The 20,589-nt window shown below is 42.1% G+C and overlaps 1 protein-coding gene across 3 annotated transcripts; it reads left to right on the plus strand.

The window, feature by feature from the left end:
- Positions 1-847: 847 nt before the first annotated feature.
- LOC140282674 (CCR4-NOT transcription complex subunit 2-like) lies at positions 848-20,105 on the plus strand. Of its 3 annotated transcripts, none has more exons than XM_072377199.1 (16): positions 848-942; positions 2,890-3,021; positions 3,483-3,555; positions 4,401-4,548; positions 5,208-5,420; positions 7,637-7,716; positions 7,813-7,938; positions 9,793-9,923; positions 9,995-10,115; positions 10,364-10,520; positions 12,942-13,003; positions 15,632-15,681; positions 15,799-15,899; positions 16,039-16,183; positions 17,476-17,595; positions 19,412-20,105. In XM_072377199.1, exons 2-16 carry the CDS (start codon positions 2,902-2,904, stop codon positions 19,496-19,498), a joined length of 1,734 nt encoding a protein of 577 aa, XP_072233300.1. In that variant the 5' UTR covers positions 848-942; positions 2,890-2,901; the 3' UTR covers positions 19,499-20,105. The 3 variants fall into 3 exon arrangements, with proteins under 3 accessions (XP_072233300.1, XP_072233301.1, XP_072233302.1); XM_072377200.1 differs by having other exon boundaries at positions 17,476-17,547; XM_072377201.1 differs by lacking the exon at positions 17,476-17,595 and having other exon boundaries at positions 849-942.
- The last annotated feature ends 484 nt before the right edge of the window (positions 20,106-20,589 follow it).

Consider the following 20,589-nt stretch of genomic DNA (forward strand, 5'->3'; position numbering starts at 1 on the left):
TGGCTCATCAACAGGACAAAGATCCCAAACACAGCAGCAGATCTACAGCAGAATGTGTGAAAAAGAAAAGAATCAAGGTGTTGCAATGGTCCAGTCAGAGTCCAGACCTCAGCCTGACTGAAATGCTGTGGTGGGACCTTAAGAGAGCTGTGCAGAAACCAATGCTGCAAACCTCAATGAGCTGAAGCAACGCTGGAGAGAAGAGTGGCCGAGATTCCTCCAGAACCATGAGAGAGACTGATAACGTCCCACAGGAAACCATTACTGCAGCTCACTGCTGCTGAAGCTGTTGGATCAGGGGTTCACTTAGTTTTTCACACACTGCTTCTGTGTTTTGTCTCAGTTTTTGTTCAGTAAATAATGACACAGTCAAATATGTCACGTGTTGGTTGTACAATGTTGTTTTTGCCTCATTTTAAGACTTAGTAAGGACCAGAAGAGTTTCATCATGCTTTTCTTCATTAAACCTTCGAACAAAAAGAAACGTATTTTTTATTTTACCTGACTGCGGAGAATGCATTTTTACCACAATCTAACACATATTCTCATCTGCATTTTGTGTACTTTTCACAGATTTTCACTAACATGTGTTTTAAAGAAAATAAAAAGTCAAAGAATACCATAATTTTACAGAGGAGCTCAGTTCATGTGGATGACAGTTTCTCATAGTGATTACAGAGGAGCGCCTGGATGACACCTTTCCAGCTACTCGATAAACAACACGAAATACTGTTTGATGTACTGAAGGATACACCTGATTTTACATATTCAAACTTCAGAACATAAACATATTGCCATTGCAAAGTGATAAAGAAGCAGATACTTGGCAGTGAAGTGATGGGGATCAGGGGTCAGAGGTCAGCGCTGCATCCCAGCATCCTCACTGATTGGCAAACAGATGTCGGCCATCTTGGATTGTAGCGGGGAAGACAGATTGATGCGGTGAGCTCCTTTTTTAAAAATCAATTATATATATTTTCTGCTGTTACCACACATAATCTCATGTGGATTAATTACAGTCCGTGTGGTTGCTACCGTGGAACCACGTTCTGAAGGGAAGTCGGTAAAAAAGGACCTGGAAGCCAGCAGTCGATCTCAGTGCTTTTTGTTGTTGTTTTGGGGAACTACTCGACGGAGGCACAGCAGGCCCATACCCGAACACCAACACACCTCCCCGCTTGTGTGTTCCCTCCCTGGGTATATGTCCACCGGACCGGACAGAACCCAACGTTATCCGCGTGCTAATTGACGTTAAACGGGGTACAAAGCTCCTAGGCCGCGCTGATGAGAGTGTTAGCTCTCATGCTAACTGCCCATCATATTCTATTGAAGTAGCTTTTAGCTGATAAGCTAGTCGGCTAGCTGTTACTCCTGACAGTTTACAGCTAACAGATTAAAACAGTTATTGAGTATTGGGTAGTCGAAACCCACAAACAGACCAATCACAGAACCAGTCTATGTGTAAATACTTATAGGAAACTATCTGGTTAGTATAATATTAGAATTACTCTTCACCTAGCGCTAGCATTAGCTTGCATGGCTACAATTAGCCTTGTGGCACACTGCTGCACCTTCGGCGCTGCTTTCAAACCAAACCGGACTTTTGAAGCACTCGGCTCGTATTCACAAATTACAATGAAAGTTTAAAATGTTTTCTAACTCGATGCACTCAGTAAGCAACTTCACACGTTTTGCACTACTATTGCAAACGTTTAAGATTAGCCGTTGTTTAGTTGGCTTCATGGTGTTTTCTGCTACTCTGTGTTTCTGACTTCATGTAGTAAACAAAAGCAACTATGAACATAAATGTTGCTAAAGCAATGGGAATCAGCATGCTTTTGAACCGTATCATGCTTCGAAAGGTTGTTTTGCTGTAATTTCAGTGTGCATATGTGATGTTATGATGTGCAAACTTAAGTCAAGCTTTTTGGTCACATTTTGATGGGCATGAACTTACCTTTTTTATTTCAGAAACCATTGGATCATTAGCAATTTGGTTGATGATCAACCAGATTCTGTGGTGCAAGCCTACAAATTATTATCATATTAATTATTTTGCAGAATTATTGTTAGACCCACAGCTTTAACAAGAACCACAAACAGGGAAAAAAACAAAACAATTTTGTTATAATCAAAGATTTATAATGGGGAAAACTAGACATTTTATAGGCAGGAACCCTAAAATTTGACTCATATTTCTGTGTTTTTGCTGGTTAATTTCTGTAGAACAAGTAAATGCTTGAATTGGATCATTTTAGTTGTACCTGTATGTGCTTTGGACATGATAATGAAACAAGAAGCAGCACCGGGACGGCTAAAGCATCATTCTGCAAAAACTGGATGGTGGTCCTGGTGTGACCTGGTGCCACGTTCCAATATGTTTTCAGTGATGTGATCCTTATCTGAATTTCCAATTTGAGATAGATTTTGCAGGTTAATTTGTGCTGAATTTAGTCTCTAACTGTAGTTTACTCCCTGAAATGTCTTCAAGTATATACTAACAAAGACTTTTATCGATGAAGCTGATAGTAAGAATGATGACGTGTAAAAAAGCAGCGCAGTGGAAACAGTTTCAGATCATATCTTTGGCATCTCTACTTCCTCTCATTTACCTGCAAATACTTTCTGGCTCTATCAGATCTCCAGTTAGACAACATCTGGCTCTAATTCTAGGTGTATTTGCAACAAATAACAAATAAAAGTAATATTTGTGTTAATCTTAAGTAAGTTTTAATTCATGTTGAGGATGAAAATTTAGTTTTTGCATCAGAATTTGGTGATGAAGTCTACATGAGTTTAGGGTTGGTAAAGATTAAGGCCATCATATGCTCCAGGTGTGACGGTGTTGATTCAGCTCGCCCTGATGGTTTCCTTTGTCTTGTTTATCAGGTGACACGCGGTATGTTTGGTGCTAACCGGAAGAAGTTTATGGAGGGAGGGATAGAGAGCGACTATGCGGACGACGCCAGCCTGTACTACAGCCAACAGTCCATGTTCCCTCCTCACCGAGCTGACAAAGAGGTAAGCTGTCGGTGCATTATGTGACCAGAGGTCATCTTAACATCTATTCTAATAAAGTCTTAAATTACTTTTGTAATTAAAAAAAAAAAATAGTTAAAAGAAGCAAAAGATGCTAAACAAAGAGTTTTTGTAGCTCTGTTACTTGGTGATGCAGTCATGTGACATTCAGATGTTACATCACAACATCAAGATGGGTCTCATGAGGTTATTTATGAGCTAAAAACAAAAGCTCCACAGGAAAATGTGAATTCCTGTCTGATTATTTTTCTATCTGATATTTATGCGCTGAAGTGTTGCTTTGGATCTAAATCAAAGTCAAGAACTGTCGGCTGCTTTTCATTGTGACCGAGTATTTGAACATTTGGCAAAACTGGCTTATATTATGAGAGAAAATAAATCTTTTGTAGATATCAGCGAGCTAAAGCGATGGCTGATGGATATTTGTTTTACTGTGTGCTCAGATGCTGGCGTCTTCCTCTGCCTCCTCAACGGGTCAGCTGTCACAGCTGGGAGCCAGCTTATATGGCCCACAGAGTAAGTACCTCGGATCAGGAGTTCAGGGTGTGCTAACTGTCATGTTAACACACCTTTCTCACCGCTGAGCTCTGCAGAGATGAGTCTGTCTGCAGTTAGGAGAGAGAGAAACCTAACGTGAGGAGTTAAGATTGATAGTTCATAAAACAGCACGACATCAGCTGCGTTATCTGCACAGTTTCTATTCTTTTTCCAACTCTGACACACAGAGTAAACGTCAGAGGTTCAGGTGAGACGAATGTTAACAGACAAGGCTTCAGTTTTAGACGTTTGGAAGATAGAAGATAGAAGGTTATCTTGACACTGGCCTCCTGGTCTTCTCTCACATTTCCCTGCCTTGAGGTCAGTTTAGGAGAAAACAAAGAAAGTGGCCTCGTCTGAGCAGTTAAACTGATCCTCTGATCACAGACAGCAGCATCTGCAGAGCATCTGCAGAGGATCTCCCAAATGTGTCTGTTACAAACCAGGAAGCATCCTGTTAAATAAGCCGAAGCTTTCAGGTTGATGTAGTCACACTTAGCCTTCATGTTACACCCTGCGGGAGCCACTTCTCTGTGTACTGGATGTGATTTTATTTTTACCGGCCCTGTAAAATTAACTCTAATGAAAGGTGAAGTGTACATTTATTTGTTTCGGTTCTGGATCAAATCGTAAAAAAGACCAACCAGTGTTGGCAAAGCAGCACCGGACCTCCATGAATGACTCTACGTCTCTCCCCTCCACATTCTCATGCATCTGTGAATGCAGACGAGCTTCAGGCTGCACTAACAGATGGATTCATAACAACAGTCCTGCTTTCTGTTGGCTTGAACGTGTCCAACCTTTCTCTCTGTGTCCACCTGCAGGCGCTCTGGGGTTTCCCATGCGGGCGATGAACAGCAGCGCTGCACCTCAGTTAAGTCGAAGCGGGCTGAACCAGTCTGCCAGCCAGCTGTCCAGTCATGCCAGCACTCCCAACTCTGGCACCATGCACACACCGCCCTCACCGAGCAGGTAAACCGACGTTGGAGCCTGTCCTGAGAGTTTACAGACAGGGTTTCATGTGCTGGTTTATTTCTGTCTCCAGCCTTACAAACACCTTCATAAAAACTACAAACTAACTCAAAAAGACTCATTTTGACCTTGTTTTACCTGAAATCTTCTGTAATCAGTGCAGCTGCAACCCTTTTAGTCTCATTTTTGCACATTTTTGGGGGCAAAACAACTCAATTTTACAAGAGTGATTTCAGAATATTTTCTCACGAATTTTTAACTCGTGAAGCTTAAGTGTTGGCGAGCCTGTTCTCGTCCTCCTGTTTCGTACCTCTGACTTTGCTCAGCACTTTAAACTGTTGATTGGTTTGTGTCTCAAAGCAAAGGATTATTTAGATCCTCCTCTTATAGTCGTGTCCCAAAAGTAGGACAATAACATGTGGAATGAGCAGCTGGGTTAGAAAAGGAAAAGACGTACTCCTTCCACCATGAAACATTTGCACAGTTTATATAAAGATATGTTTCATGTAGGCTGATGGATCTGCATCTTGATGTCTTTTCCATAGTCTATAGATCAGAACGCCCACTTTTGTTTTCTCGATCTGAGCAAAGTCGTCACACACAACCTCAGAGTCCACTTTCTCTGCATCTTCATGTGCATCATCTGTGTGTCCGTGCAGGGGCATCCTGCCCATGAGCAGCCGCAGCGTGCTGAACCACAACCAGCAGGTGGGCGGCCCGACGGGGCAGACGAGCGGGATGGGAGTCGGGGGAGAGAGGGGCGGCGGTGGAGGAGGGAGGAGCGGCAGCATGGGGAGTCCAAGCCGGTCGTCTCCCAGCATCATCGGCATGCCCAAACAGCAGCAGGCACGGCAGCCGTTCACCATCAACAGGTAACACAGGCTTTAGTGGATGTTTACTCGTGTTTCAATTCAATTAAACTTTATTTATAAAGCGCCAGATTACAACAATTGTCATCTCAAGGCACTTAAGTAATAAAGTCCAATTCAAGCCAATTGGAATTCAATTCATTGTAATCATAATCCAATTAATTCATATGGAGCCAATTCAAAAATAATATCCTAGCTAAGGAAACCAACAGATTGGACCGAAACTTGTCTTCAGTCCAATCTCCCGTCCTGAGCCTGAGGGACTGTGGAAAGGAACGACTCCCTTTAACAGGAAGAAACCTCTGGCAGAACCAGAACCAGGAAGAAACCTCTGACAGAACCAGAACCAGGAAGAAACCTCTGGCAGAACCAGACTCAGGAAGAAACCTCTGGCAGACCCAGAACCAGGAAGAAACCTCTGGCAGAACCAGAACCAGGAAGAAACCTCTGGCAGAACCAGAACCAGGAAGAAACCTCTGGCAGAACCAGACTCAGGAAGAAACCTCTGGCAGACCCAGAACCAGGAAGAAACCTCTGGCAGAACCAGAACCAGGAAGAAACCTCTGGCAGAACCAGAACCAGGAGGAAACCTCTGGCAGAACCAGACTCAGGAAGAAACCTCTGACAGAACCAGAACCAGAACCAGGAAGAAACCTCTGGCAGAACCAGAACCAGGAAGAAACCTCTGGCAGAACCAGAACCAGGAAGAAACCTCTGGCAGAACCAGGAAGAAACCTCTGGCAGAACCAGGAAGAAACCTCTGGCAGAACCAGAACCAGGAAGGGTGTCCATCCGCCTGGACCAGCTGGGGTTTGAGAAGACAGAAAAGAGGGAAAAGAGGGGGGAAAAACACCATTCAAAACAAAATGTTTCCTGTCACTCTGTGGTCCACCGCCGACATGTTTAAGCTACTTTAGAGAAGATGTTTAGCTTTTTATCCAAAGCGACTTACAAATGAGAAGACATTGATTCCTGCTCTAAATATTCACCGAACAGACCCAAATAATCATCATTTAATTTCTGATAAACATCCTTTGTGTTTTTTTTCATAAACTAAATGAATAATTAACCTTTTTTTTTTTAATTACAGCGGTGTAAACTGGGCTGATGTTCAGAAACACTACAGTCGAACTCAGCGTTTCAGTAATAAAACAAAGAGTTGAATTTCCTCTGAAAGCTCCTCAGATCCTCTTATTTGTGGCTCTTGAACACGGTGACGGTACTTTAGTCTGTGAGCTACGACTGGAAGAGTTACAGGAAGCTGGGAAACATGTTTAACAATGACTCTTGTCCATAATGGACTGAGAATTGTAAATGTTTCTGATAAAGTAGAATGTTTTTAACCTGGAAAAGGTGTTAAATTCCATTTAGTGTATTCACAGGTTTTCTGTTAAAGCCGTGAACTCAAAGAGAATAAATCAAATGCACCATTAAAGCATCGTAGCTTTTACAGTGACATGTTGTGCTCCTGCTGACATGAAATGCAATATAACACCAGTGTGAGCCGGTCAGACACGACTGCTTCCTGCTTTGAGTTTCAGGAGGTGAACTTCTTTAGTGTCTCACATCTGCTCTGCTTTGAGTTTTAAAAGTGAAAGTGATGGAGCCCAGTTACCATGAAGAGCATTTAGCCTGAAGGCTGTCGTTCTGCACTGCTGCGGCAGAGAAACTGTCCCGATTTTATAACCACAGCTGACAGAATCACCATTAAAGTAGCTTAAAGTAGCTTAAACAGCTGAGCCCTGATATCTCCCACAGAGGAGGTTAGAGGCAGCAGGAGCAACTTAAAGGAGCACCAACTTTTAACCCTTTTCACACGTTATTTGTGGGGAAAAAGGCATCGTTGCCAACTTCCTGCTGTTGCCTTTCGGCGACAAACAGCAGGAAGAGGCAGAACAGCTTAAAAATGGCTCAAGTCCTTCATGAGCCATGATGCAGCTGGTTAGAGTCTTATGGGGAACACCTGGGGCATCACCTGGTGGCCGTTGTGCATCAGGCTGCTGGCAGCTTTCTGTTCTTACATCACGGGACTCCTTTACAGTTCTCATTTGTGCTGGTTGTAAATGTACAAGAGCTTCTCAGTCTTCCTGATAACAGTTCTGTCCATCTAAGACTCTTAAATGAATCTTTAACGGCTGAGTAACATGTAAAGTACTATGATCGGTGACTCCGAGCGTCTGTGAGCTCTCTGCTGAGTCTGTTCTGTGTTTGTGTGTCAGTATGTCAGGGTTTGGGGTGAACAGGAATCCAGGCTTCAACATGAACAACTCCCTATCCAACAACATCTTTAACGGCACAGGTAAAACCAAACTAACGCTCACCGATGGTTGAATTGTGTCAGAAATCTAACAGAAACGCATCCTTACATACCTTCTCTTCTCGTTTGCGCTTCCAGACGGCAGTGAGAATGTGACGGGGTTGGACCTATCGGACTTCCCAGCGTTAGCTGACCGGAGTCGGAGGGACGGAGGCTCGAATCCCACCCCACTGCTCAACCCGCTGGCCGGTCGGGCGCCCTACGGTAACACAACATCTGCATATGTACATACAAACAACCTCATCCATCCATTTTCTATACCCAGTTAAAGGGAAACTCCGGTATTTTTCAACCTTATTTCTGGCATGAAATACGTTCATCTGCTCACTGAGAACAGTTTGGTGAAAGTCGGCGTCCTTCAGAAGATATTTAGATAACTGGAGATCCATATAACGGAGAGAACGGGGCTTAGAGGATGCAGCCTCTAAATAAGGCATTATCTGTCTTTATTTCACCAATACTTTAAGAAGAATGAATGAATGAACGTGTGCTATAGCTCTGTTAGCTCATAGCTGCTGTTATGTGGCTACTTGCAGCTATAGGAGAGCTAACGGAGGGATTTCTACACAGGCACTCTACTGGGACCACTTCATCCACACGCCCCCCTGCAGCACAGTTTATTCACTCCGTGCTCTGTGACAGTCGGCTAACTTCACACAGAGTTTGCTGCTGATAGTTTTGTGCAACATGGCAGGATATTTATCAGATTTTGACGACGTGAACGACGACTTTGAGTAAGATGGACGTTCTTACCGGAGTGAATGAGCTGTGCTGCAGGGGGGCGTGTGGATGAAGGGGTCCCAGTAGAGTGCCTGTGTGGAAATCCCTCCGTGAAACACTGATTGTTATTTATTTTTAGTGTTTCTCTCAGTAAAACTGTAGAAACCTGCTGAGCCTGAACAGGTCTGCTACCTCTTTTTATTTTCATTTTGTTGTGGTTGGTATCAGGAAATGAGAACTGCGTTTCCTCTGAGAAGAAAGCAGGTTATTTGTCACGTTTATCTGCTCACATTTCTCCCACTTACACTTTATTGAACAGTACCGAGCAAAAGTGTTGGCAGTGATTTGTGTTTCAACAACTGCAGACGTTCCAATAGCATCTTTCTAAATTCTACAAAACTGCTATATTACTGTTAACTTTATGACAAAATCCTAGTTTTTAACAAACTTTGGACCGCTTTCAGTGAAATTAAACCGTAAACTCATAGTGAGTCTTCCTCCGTCAGCACTTCTAAACCTGCACAAACGTCACAGCTTTGCACAGAAATGGCCTTTGATGCAAGGAAATAGCTGCTAAACCTGTGGGCCAGATCATTAGAAACTTTAACGATGAAGGTTCTGTTGCAGTGGAAAAGGCTTCAGGGTGTGAAAGAGTGTCAACCAAGCACTCCAAATGCAATCAGGTTGCAGCAGTAGGTCGAGAACAGCAGCAAAGGAGCCACTTCTGACTGAATTTCTGCAGAAAGTGCCAGAACTTGGACAGCAGGAGACTGGCAGGAAGTTCTGCACCAGGCAAAAGTGGCTTAGTGATCACCACATTGAAGTTTTGGATCTGTTGCCTGGGAACTCCCCGGATCTTAATCCAGGAACAAACAGAAGCCCACAAACTCCAGGCATTGATGAGGCCATAATGAATCTCATATTTAATATGCTGAAAGAAGAATTTCCCCAAGTCAGATGTTTCTTTTGCCAATAAAAGACGAAAAAATGCAGGAAATGCTTATTCTTCTTCTTCAGGATATTGATAGAAATGTGTCACATTATTCTTTAGTGAGTGAAACTGCTAAATGTTTTGGTCAGGACTGTTTCGTGCTGCAGCTTTATGAATGTCAGGCTTTCCCAGCACTTGTGAACTCGATGTTTGTGTCACAGCGAAGCAAATGCATCTCAAAACAACTGTGATGGCCTCAGTTCAGACCTCCGACGTGATTAAAAGGTTTTAGAACAATGTTTGTTCTCATTTCCTGAGATCTTCAGTCCCAGCTGTATACACTGAATCACTTTTCATCCTGCTGATGTGTTTTGGTGTTTCATGTTGTTGTTGGTTCGTTTTCCCAGTTGGCATGGTAACCAAGCCGTCCAATGAGCAGTCGCAGGACTTCTCCATCCATAACGAAGACTTCCCAGCTCTCCCCGGGCCAAACTACCAGACGAAAGACCCCACCAGCACCAACGAAGACAGCAAAACGGTAAGATTAAGTCCTCTTAACCCTCCACTTTTTGATTCAGTCCTTCACATTTAGCCGTTTTTGTCCATCAGAATCTGAATTCATCAGGAAAGTCCACCTCCAGCTCAGATGGTCCAAAGTTCCCCGGTGATAAGAGCTCCGCCCCCAGCAACAACAACCAGCAGAAGAAAGGGATTCAGGTGCTTCCTGATGGTGAGAGAAACACTGTTCACATGGTTCTGACCCAGTTTTTGCATAAATTAGGTTTGAAACAGTCTTCAACTGAGTATTTGGTTGGTTTTTTTTTTTTGCTTCTACAGTAGAAAATCATTGGAAACACAGTTTTGTTTAAAAGTCCTTTCAATCAAAGGTCCGTATCTGTCCTGAATCTGGTGCCGAAGCGCTCATAAAACTGAGGCGTGCGCGAGGACAGCCGTAACCAAGGTTTCTGTGCGTTTCAGGGCGTGTGACCAACATCCCCGTCGGCATGGTAACAGACCAGTTTGGAATGATTGGCTTGTTGACGTTTATCCGAGCGGCGGAGACGGACCCTGGCATGGTTCACCTGGCGTTAGGATCTGACCTCACGACGCTCGGCCTCAACCTCAACTCGCCAGAGTATGACGAGCACACGCACACACACACACACACACACACACACACACACACACACATTGTGTAGAGTCAGGTGGTGGGAACAAAAACCTGTTTAAAATACTGAGATACCGGCTCATTTTCATTCCTTCTGCTATTTTATTCACAGTTTTCATTGTAAAATAATCGTCCAAGATTTTATTCTACGATTCACTCAATTGTTTCTACTCTGAAGTATTTCTGGACACAGTTGAAACTGCATCTAAAAGCTCCTGGAGCTCAAAGTGACGTCGTTTAAACCCAGAAACATTCTGTTCACAAGTCATGTCTCAAACAAGAACTCCTCAACATTTAGAGGCTGAAATCTGAGAATATTTCTCACTTGTGCTTCAATAGATGATACAAACAATCCGGCAGAATAAAGGGAATGCACACGACATCATTGGAGATGTAATTACACTCACCGAGTGGCAAAAAGACTCGATGATTGGTGAAAAAACACCAATTTCAGGTCTGAAATGGGAGATTTTACAAAAATTAAGTAGAAGAGAGAGTAAATGGATCAGTGCAGGTCATAATGACAGCTGGAATCCATGTTTTTATATGGATTTGCTTTGGTTCCTTATTATCCAGTTTGTTAGATATTAAAAAATGTGAAAAACCAGCCAACATAGAGGCTATTTAGCATCCTTTATATATATTTATAGGCCAAAGACCTGCACCTGATCCCTGCACCTGATCCCTCTCTGACTTATGACCGGAAGTCAGGCTTTCATATGCCTTCAGGTAGAAGTGAGGTGCATTTAGATATCAGTTATACACCGTTCCCAGGACTAGTGGCAGCAACCATGTTGAATATTTTGCCACTAGGGGGCGCTTGAGCAGTGATGTAGGTGCTTTCCTTCTATAGCTGTCAGTGTTTAGTGTCAGTTTCAGTCAGAAACAGCTGCTACAACCAGGTAAAAGCCTCTCCTCAGGCCTTTTTTCTGCTTGGGACATCTCAGTTTTAGTTCCAGGTTACTTTGCTTCCCACTGCAGTTGGTTCCCCATCAGTGTGCGCGGGGTTTAGCTGATTCAGGGTTCCCGCGAGGTCTTCAAAAGTCTTAAAAGCATTGAATTTATGCATTTGGAAATAATACCTTAAAAAGACTTGAAAATGTCTTGAATTTTTAATTTATGGGTCTTAAAACTTGTGCGATATGTAACTTCTCCGTATCGCATTCTCCTCAAAAGTTTCGTTTGTCAACCACTATTATTTTGATTAAATAACGTAGTCTGAATAAAGAGTGGTGGACAACAATGTATTCCAGGCTTTTTGCACTGTATGCAAAAAAAAACAACATTCAGCTTGGTACCATGGGCTGAAGGCTTTAGAGTCTCATGCCAAGTCGTCCAAGCACATCAAGTCAACCAAAGGGAAGAATCAAACTCCTTCCATCAGTATTTCAACCCGCTAACGTTAGCCATCTAGCTGTTAATGTGCCTGAAGCAGCTAACGTTAGCCAGCTAGCTGTTAATGTGCCTGAAGTAGCTAACGTTAGCCAGCTAGCTGTTAATGTGCCTGAAGTAGCTAACGTTAGCCAGCTAGCTGTTAATGTGCCTGAAGCAGCTAACGTTAGCCAGCTAGCTGTTAATGTGCCTGAAGTAGCTAACGTTAGCCAGCTAGCTGTTAATGTGCCTGAAGCAGCTAACGTTAGCCAGCTAGCGACCGCAACTCGAGTGGATCTGCGCACAGCTTTTGGGTCCAGACCAACGATGAAAGTTTCATTTTCATCGTTGGTGTGGATTCAGTTGTTCAGGACTCTTTCTACTCCCCATATTCCCAGCATGGAATAAGTAGCTAGCTGATGTAACCAATGTTAGAAAAAGAACCGAACTGTGTTACTCAAACTTTTGTGTGGCCTGCTGAAACTTTTTTTTGTCCACATTTTAACATCTGTTTGAGAAATAAATGTACAAATGTAAAAAAATAATTCTTTGCCGGTAGGTCTGTGAAATAGGTATTAAGTTTTTATATAAATGGTCTTAAAAAGCCTTGAATTTGACTTGAAGAAACCTGTAGGAACCCTGTGATTGTCAGTGGCGGCATGTGAAAACACCAGAGCAGATTTCTGGATAAATATGACATCTTTCTGATGATTCCTCTGACCAATCAGTGGTCTTCAGGACCCTCAGGTCACCTGTTACTATTGGCTCAGCTCAGCTGGACTCTCAATTATTAAAGGGAATCTGCAGTGTGTGAAAACCAAAGCAAACAAAACAAACTTTGCTTCCTGTCACAAGTTTTCTAAGATGAGAAATGAAAGTGCTTGTTATAAAAACTGAGTGAAGCCTGGCAGTGGTTTCTGTTGTTGAATCATTTCAGTTTTCTCACACCTGGTGCAAGCTTTTCCCATCAGAATGAGAGTGTGAACGGAAACGTGGTTCTTTCTGTCTCTTTGTCAGGAATCTCTATCCTAAGTTTTCGTCTCCCTGGGCGTCGGCTCCGTGTCGGCCGCAGGACATCGGTGAGTTTGACACTAAATGTGTGATCATTTTGAATTTGAATTACTGATTCCTGAAGTAAACGCCACTAAACTGCAATGTTCTCAACTGATACACAAGCATAGGTATTAAAACACTGTTTTCTCACTCATCCTGCACACAAAGCACTGATTTTAAAAAAGAAATCCACAGCTCTGTTCACAAGTCCTGATCCGGCCCTCATTGGGATTTATTGTAAACGCAGAATCTGAGGCAGAAACAGTTTTTTATCAGTTCTCAGCAGCTTTAAAGTGAATATCTGGTCTGAGCTCCTTTATTCTCCAACACAGCCTGAACCCTCTGAGACAAGCTTTCTGTCATTTCTTTAAGGAGTCTTCAGGAATAGTTCTCCAGGCTTCTTGAAGGACATCCCAAAGCTCTTTTGTTATGTGTCGATACAACACTGGTTCATCCCTTGAGTTGGGAGCCTTTTTTCTGCTTTAATGACTCATAGGTCAGAGTTAAGTGGCTTAACAGAGAAAAAACACATCGGGTACAAGGACTGAAAATGAGTGAAAAAGCAGAAAATGTCCAAAGAAAAACTCTGAAAGAGCTTCAGAAAGCTGCAGAACTGTTGATCAGGACACTTTAAAGGTTTCAGAAAGCTGCAGAACTATTGATCAGGACACTTTAAAGGTTTCAGAAAGCTGCAGAACTATTGATCAGGACACTTTAAAGGTTACAGAAAGCTGCAGAACTATTGATCAGGACACTTTAAAGGTTTCAGAAAGCTGCAGAACTGTTGATCAGGACACTTTAAAGGTTACAGAAAGCTGCAGAACTATTGATCAGGACACTTTAAAGGTTTCAGAAAGCTGCAGAACTATTGATCAGGACACTTTAAAGGTTTCAGAAAGCTGCAGAACTATTGATCAGGACACTTTAAAGGTTACAGAAAGCTGCAGAACTATTGATCAGGACACTTTAAAGGTCTCAGAAAGCTGCAGAACTGTTGATCAGGACACTTTAAAGGTTTCAGAAAGCTGCAGAACTATTGATCAGGACACTTTAAAGGTCTCAGAAAGCTGCAGAACTGTTGATCAGGACACTTTAAAGGTTTCAGAAAGCTGCAGAACTGTTGATCAGGACACTTTAAAGGTTATAGAAAGCTGCAGAACTGTTGATCAGGACACTTTAAATGTTATAGAAAGCTGCAGAACTGTTGATCAGGACACTTTAAAGGTTACAGAAAGCTGCAGAACTGTTGATCAGGACACTTTAAAGGTTACAGAAAGCTGCAGAACTGTTGATCAGGACACTTTAAAGGTTTCAGAAAGCTGCAGAACTGTTGATCAGGACACTTTAAAGGTTTCAGAAAGCTGCAGAACTGTTGATCAGGACACTTTAAAGGTTACAGAAAGCTGCAGAACTGTTGATCAGGACACTTTAAAGGTTTCAGAAAGCTGCAGAACTATTGATCAGGACACTTTAAAGGTTTCAGAAAGCTGCAGAACTGTTGATCAGGACACTTTAAAGGTTACAGAAAGCTGCAGAACTGTTGATCAGGACACTTTAAAGGTTACAGAAAGCTGCAGAACTGTTGATCAGGACACTTTAAAGGTTACAGAAAGCTGCAGAACTGTTGATCAGGACACTTTAAAGGTTTCATAAAGCTGCAGAACTGTTGATCAGGACACTTTAAAGGTTACAGAAAGCTGCAGAACTGTTGATCAGGACACTTTAAAGGTTACAGAAAGCTGCAGAACTGTTGATCAGGACACTTTAAAGGTTTCAGAAAGCTGCAGAACTGTTGATCAGGACACTTTAAAGGTTACAGGAAAGAAATGAGGACTGGATCAGGACACTTTAAAGGTTACAGGAAAGAAATGAGGACTGGATCAGGACAGTATCATGTTATCACAAACCCTCTTGCACAGGACTGAAGCTGAGTAGCTGCTTTACAAACTAGCCTTATTTGCTCAAACCCACTCATTGTGACAGATCAGAGACCAGAAAATCCTTCTGCTGCTGCAACAGCTTCACTTTCAAGTTGTTCCACCAACTAGTAGCATGTGTGCTAACGTCTAAGATTAAGAAAAATAGCTGTGGAGAATGTCTTAGAGGCGCCGCAGAGAAGGTTTGAACTGAGAGCTAAAGGGGTTTTAATGAAAGGCTGTAGAAGAACCCTGTGAGTAGCAGCTGGAGCCTCCTGATGAGGAGGACACTCAGGGGACATGAACCCCAACCTCAGTCTCAGGCAGCGTTGGAGAACAGGACGATACTGTGAAGAGCTGAGAAATCCAACCTTCGTTTAGCCTTGAAACTGATGCTGGAGCCAGTGTTTCCCGAGTGAGCTCCAGCACATTCATAAGAGGGCCTGAGTTCAGTGAACACCTGTCCTGTTATTGCACAGTAAAGTTCTTCCACAAGGCCTCAGCCTCAGGCTGGGGCTCTGCCTGCCTGCCTGGTTGCAACATGTTCGCAGCTCATTTCTCCCTCAAACTGATTTGGAGCTTTCCGTCTGTCGCTCTATTGTGGAGCTCTTCTGCCCCCGTGTGGCCAAAACGCATCACTGCAGTCATTTGCATGCACAACTTCTTTTTTTTTTATTCCACTGTAGAGAAATCACTCAGATTTAGCCTTCTCAGCTGCGTTTTTCTTCTCCTCTGCAGACTTCCATGTTCCCTCAGAGTATTTAACCAACATCCACATAAGGGACAAGGTATGAACCTGAAACAACCCTCTGTTAATCCTTTGTTAAATGAACTGAGCAGTTCTGAAAACGGGCCCGTTTGTGTCGGTCATGTTGATCTCACGTCAGTTTTTTTTATGTCTACAGTTAGCAGCCATCAAGTTATCTCGATATGGTGAAGATCTGCTGTTTTATCTTTACTACATGAATGGAGGAGACCTACTACAACTGCTGGCAGCAGTAGAACTGTAAGAATGATTTATTCATCCTCCTCATATTTGTTTCTTTACCAGTATTTTTACTTTCTTCAACCACACAATAGTTAATGAGTGATCTGCTGACGTTGCTTTAGAGCTTTTCGGAGTTAACGTGTCTGCGTGTCTGCAGGTTTAACAGGGACTGGAGGTACCATAAAGAGGAGCGGGTTTGGATCACCCGGGCTCCAGGAATGGAGCCCACGCTGAAGACCAACGCCTACGAAAGAGGGACCTACTACTTCTTCGATTGTCTCAACTGGAGGAAGGTGGCCAAGGTAAAAAACACACGCACGCTTATGGTGTCTGCACTTTGCTGCACATATTTGCTCAAATATCTGATTAGTTGGATGAAATTGGGACTGACAGAGCAGGAGGATGAAGGTAATGCACAGATCTGGAGCCAGCAGCTGAGGCGTGAGCTGCACACTGAGACCGTCTTAGAGTGAAGAGTTCCAGGTTAAATCGCTCCATCCTGTCACTGATTGTGTTCCTGGTAAAATGTAAATGTACTTTATTTCTACAGCCCTTTACAACAATCCATTTAGGTGTATCCAAAGTGCTTTACAGAAGATAATAAATAAAGAAAAGAATAAGTACAAAACAATAAAATAACAGGAAACGCAATAAAATACAGCAAAATTGAATAAGATAATATAAAAGTGTCACCATACTACTGGGTATTAAAAGCCATCTAAATAAGTAGGTTTTTAGCCCAGATTTACAGAGGCCCAGGTCAGAAATAAGATGCATCTCGGGGGGGGCTTATTCCAGAGCCTGGGGGCACCCCAGGGCTTTTATTTTGACCCGAACACTTCCAACAAAAGTTGATTTGTTGACCTCAGAGTTCTGCCAGGGTTACAGACAGTTAAAAGCTCAGATAAATACGATGGGGTGAGGCCGTTAAGAGCTTTAAAAACAAACATTAAAAGGTTAAAATCAGTTCTATAAAAAGGACAGGAAGCCAGTGAAGGGAGTTAAGAACAGGAGTGATGTGGACAGGTCTGTCAGTGTTGGTTAAAAGCAGCATTTTGCACCAGTTGAAGGCGACTGAGAGAAGTCTGGGAGACATAAAGTCCATTGCAGTAGTCTAACCTTATTAGGGCATAGATGGCTTTCTCAAGGTTGTGACGGCTTAAAAACATTTTAACTTTGGCCAGGAGACGCAGCTGGTAGATAAACGTCAGAGAGAAAATCGATCGTTTCACTGGACTCTTAGAATTTAGACACATCAGTTTCTACAGCTGCAGTTTCTGAAACAAACGCAGGACACCGAGGTTAACGGGCCTGGCCTGAGACAATCTGCAGACTGTGCATCCCGTTACCGCGGAAACCACCGATACAATAGGCCCTATATGTTTTTGTTGTTGTGGGTCCTGCTCTGCTGGTGTTGGAGTCATCGGTGAACTGAATTTCTCTTTGATTGAGCCGATTATTTCCTCGTTATTCTGGAACAGTGCAGATGTGAACTCGCTGCTTTGTCCAACTAACAGGTTTCTGACTGCAGGTAATGTGTCGGCTGATCGTTTTACTTTCCATTGAAGAGATATTCACTTTGTGCCCACTTCAGGTTTCACCTGACAGTCGCACTGTCAGTCTGCCGGCTTCTACATCCCATCTGAAACTCCAGAAAAATATCTGGGTACGAAGCGAATCCAGGCTCTCTGATAGCTCCTTTAGCTCAGAAAAAGTTTGTACACCCTGAACTTACAAAATAATTCCTGTTGATGAAAATCACTAAAGTTGACCAGCTAACTTTTTTTTAGAAAAACTGCTTTTAATGGATGTTTTCTGCTGAATTTCTGGATTTTGTCTCATGAAATGCATTAAGGCGAGACACTACAGGTGTATAGGGTAACATTTTAAAATAATAGATATCACCATGAAACTTCCTCAGTTGATTACTTACACAAGTATGGAAAAAAAATGTATTACAAGTTTTTTAAATTTGTACGTTTAATTATGCAAATGAGGCATTATCTCATTAAATGTGCGCAAATTTGCATATATTTCTGGTTGAAAGAGCTGAACATATGATAAAGCCAGGTGCAAAATTCTTTTTTCATTTTGTTTACACACCAGATGAAAAGAAAATTACAGAAGGATTTTAGGATATCTGCTTTCGTTACCTAAGAAATCAAAATATATGGTCAATAGCCTTAAAAACACAAGTTTTCGCCATCTTTTTTTTACTATAATGTCACATAAATCAGGCCAGGAATGGTTTATTAAGAAATCCTTCTGTAAATATCTTTGGAATACCGCTAAGTGTATAACTGGAAAGTTTGGTTTGAGTAGGTGCTACATAGGCTGAGATATTGATTCTGGAAAAATAAAACTGCATTTAAAGATTTAAATAAGGGAATTTAATACATTTGTATTGGAAACAATGGCTCAAAAACAGAATAAATGTCGAGGCCCTCCGTAATAATAATATAGAATATTATTAATATAGAATAATAATGTAGAATACAAGCTCAATACAATACAAGATCGCGTATCAATTCATTGAGACGTGCACATGTTCGATCGGCCACTGCTGTGTCGCACATGCACTGTGTCATTAACTCGGTTTCCTAACGGCAGTTTACGGTCAGATGTGCTGCTTTGCGATGGTTCATCAGCTAATCTAATATATTCTCTTTTATTGCATCTTGCAAAGGGCAATTGTTGCTTTCTTTTCTTTAAAAGTTGCCGTGTTTTGGGCATTTTCGGAGATTCCGCGAAAGCTAAACACGGAAGTGTCAGAGTGTACCACGTGATGCGTCTCAGCGAATCACGTTAGCAGAAGGGAGCAGTAGCCAATGAGATTTCGTCATTAGCTATAAATCCGCCTTTAGACATCCCTGATTGGTTACTGATAGAAAGGAAGTGACATTACTTGCATTACACACTGTGCAGGAGAGTCAGAGCTTTACAACGAAAAAAATATATAAAAATAAACATTTTAATGAATGTTTTCAAAGTTTTCTTTATAGCAGGTTGAAAGAACACATATCGACGGAGTAGACTGGCCCAAAATCTAAAAACTGCATGAAAAATCTCTTTTTTTTGCCTGCCGTGTCTCGCCTTAAGTTACATTTTCAAACAAAGTGTCCTTCATGAATCCTGTAAATTCGACCGTCTTCAACATGTGTTGATGATGAGGACAGTAAAACTTTAACCTCCATGGAAGTCATTTCTCTCCTTTAATTTATCCACACAGCAACTAATTATTGACAGAAAGTGTGAAAAACAGCTTTGATAAAATGTAAATACCGTCTTTGAAGCAAAGATTGAGATTTTTTCAGCCTGACTGAAACGTATGTGAAGAGCAGCTTTTCATTGACACATTGGTTGGTCGATTTCTTGATGATTGGCTGCTTGTTTCTTCGTTGTTTCTCCTGTTGGAAGCTTTATGGTGAACACAGCTTCAGTCTTTTTTTGCTTATCAGCAGTTAAAACACAGCATAAGATGAGCTCAGTGTGGAGTCGGCAAATAATCACTCCTCCTCCCTCGTTTTCAGGAGTTTCATCTGGAGTACGACAAACTAGAAGAGCGACCTCATGTTCCCTCCACCTTCAACTACAATCCTGCCCAGCAGGCCTTCTGATTGGCTCCCCCTCCTGCTGCCTGCCTGCCATTGGCCCTCCTGGCTCACCAGTCATCAACCCTCTAGGTTTTCCCACCTCAGCACACTCAAATGAATCTGGCCCGTAAGGACTCGGTGCAGGAGAGGATGACCTTGCTCCTGTCCACATCTCTGATAGACTTTCTCATTTTAACTTTTTTTCAGATTTACGTTCGTTCCTTACCTCATTTTCTTTTTTGTTTTATTCCCACTTCTCCTCCATGAGTTATTTTGGTTGGTCTGTTACAAGCACAGACAGCACAGGACAATACACAGAGACCAGCACTGTAAATAACTGTCCATCTGATCGAGTGATTCTTGTTTCTACTCAGTCTTAAGAATTGAATATTTTTGTCTAGGGAAGCTTTTAAGAAGAACCAGATTTTAACACAGGATCAGATCGCGATGGATAGTTATTTCGCCCTGCGTCGTCGCACCTCTTTGACAAAAAAACTGAAAATATTTATCATTTTTACCAGAATTTTCCAGCATTACGAATCAGAAAACACATCATCAGACAGTGGACAGTCAGGAGAAAAATGCAATGTACATTGTAGCACTATTTCATAATAAAAAAGAAAAAAAGATATATTTTATTTGGTTTGTTGGTGAAAGTGATGAAGAAAACCCAGAAAAGTCGCTTTTATTGGGACGTGTTTGGCAGCAACACTCATTTATTTACATCTCGTTGGATAAAACGGTTTCGGCCTCATATTTATGGGTTTTTTACTGTCAACAAATCACATTTTCAGACCCAAACCAAGCATCTTTTAATACTTTGACTTCCCCGTCATTAAAAAAAAATCCCCCAAATGTCTAGTTTAATCCTTTTTTTTTCTTTTTTTTTAAGGAAAAGTGCAGCAGATCAATCAAAATGATCAGTGAAATCAAAACTAGTCAACAGTGGCCAGATTTGGCCAATCAGAGAAGCTTCTTTGGAGGTCAGGAAACATATGTCACTCTGTGAGTGTCTAAATATTAAATCCACCTGAAAGAAAGAGGACAAAGATGCAACATTTCTGCAGGTTTTTTTAGATGAATTTCTTTGGTTTGTGTTTGTTGACAATAAAAAG

Source organism: Leuresthes tenuis, unplaced genomic scaffold, assembly GCF_036924035.1.
Source record: "Leuresthes tenuis unplaced genomic scaffold, fLeuTen1.0.hap1 SCAF_23, whole genome shotgun sequence".
Lineage (NCBI taxonomy): Eukaryota > Metazoa > Chordata > Actinopteri > Atheriniformes > Atherinopsidae > Leuresthes > Leuresthes tenuis.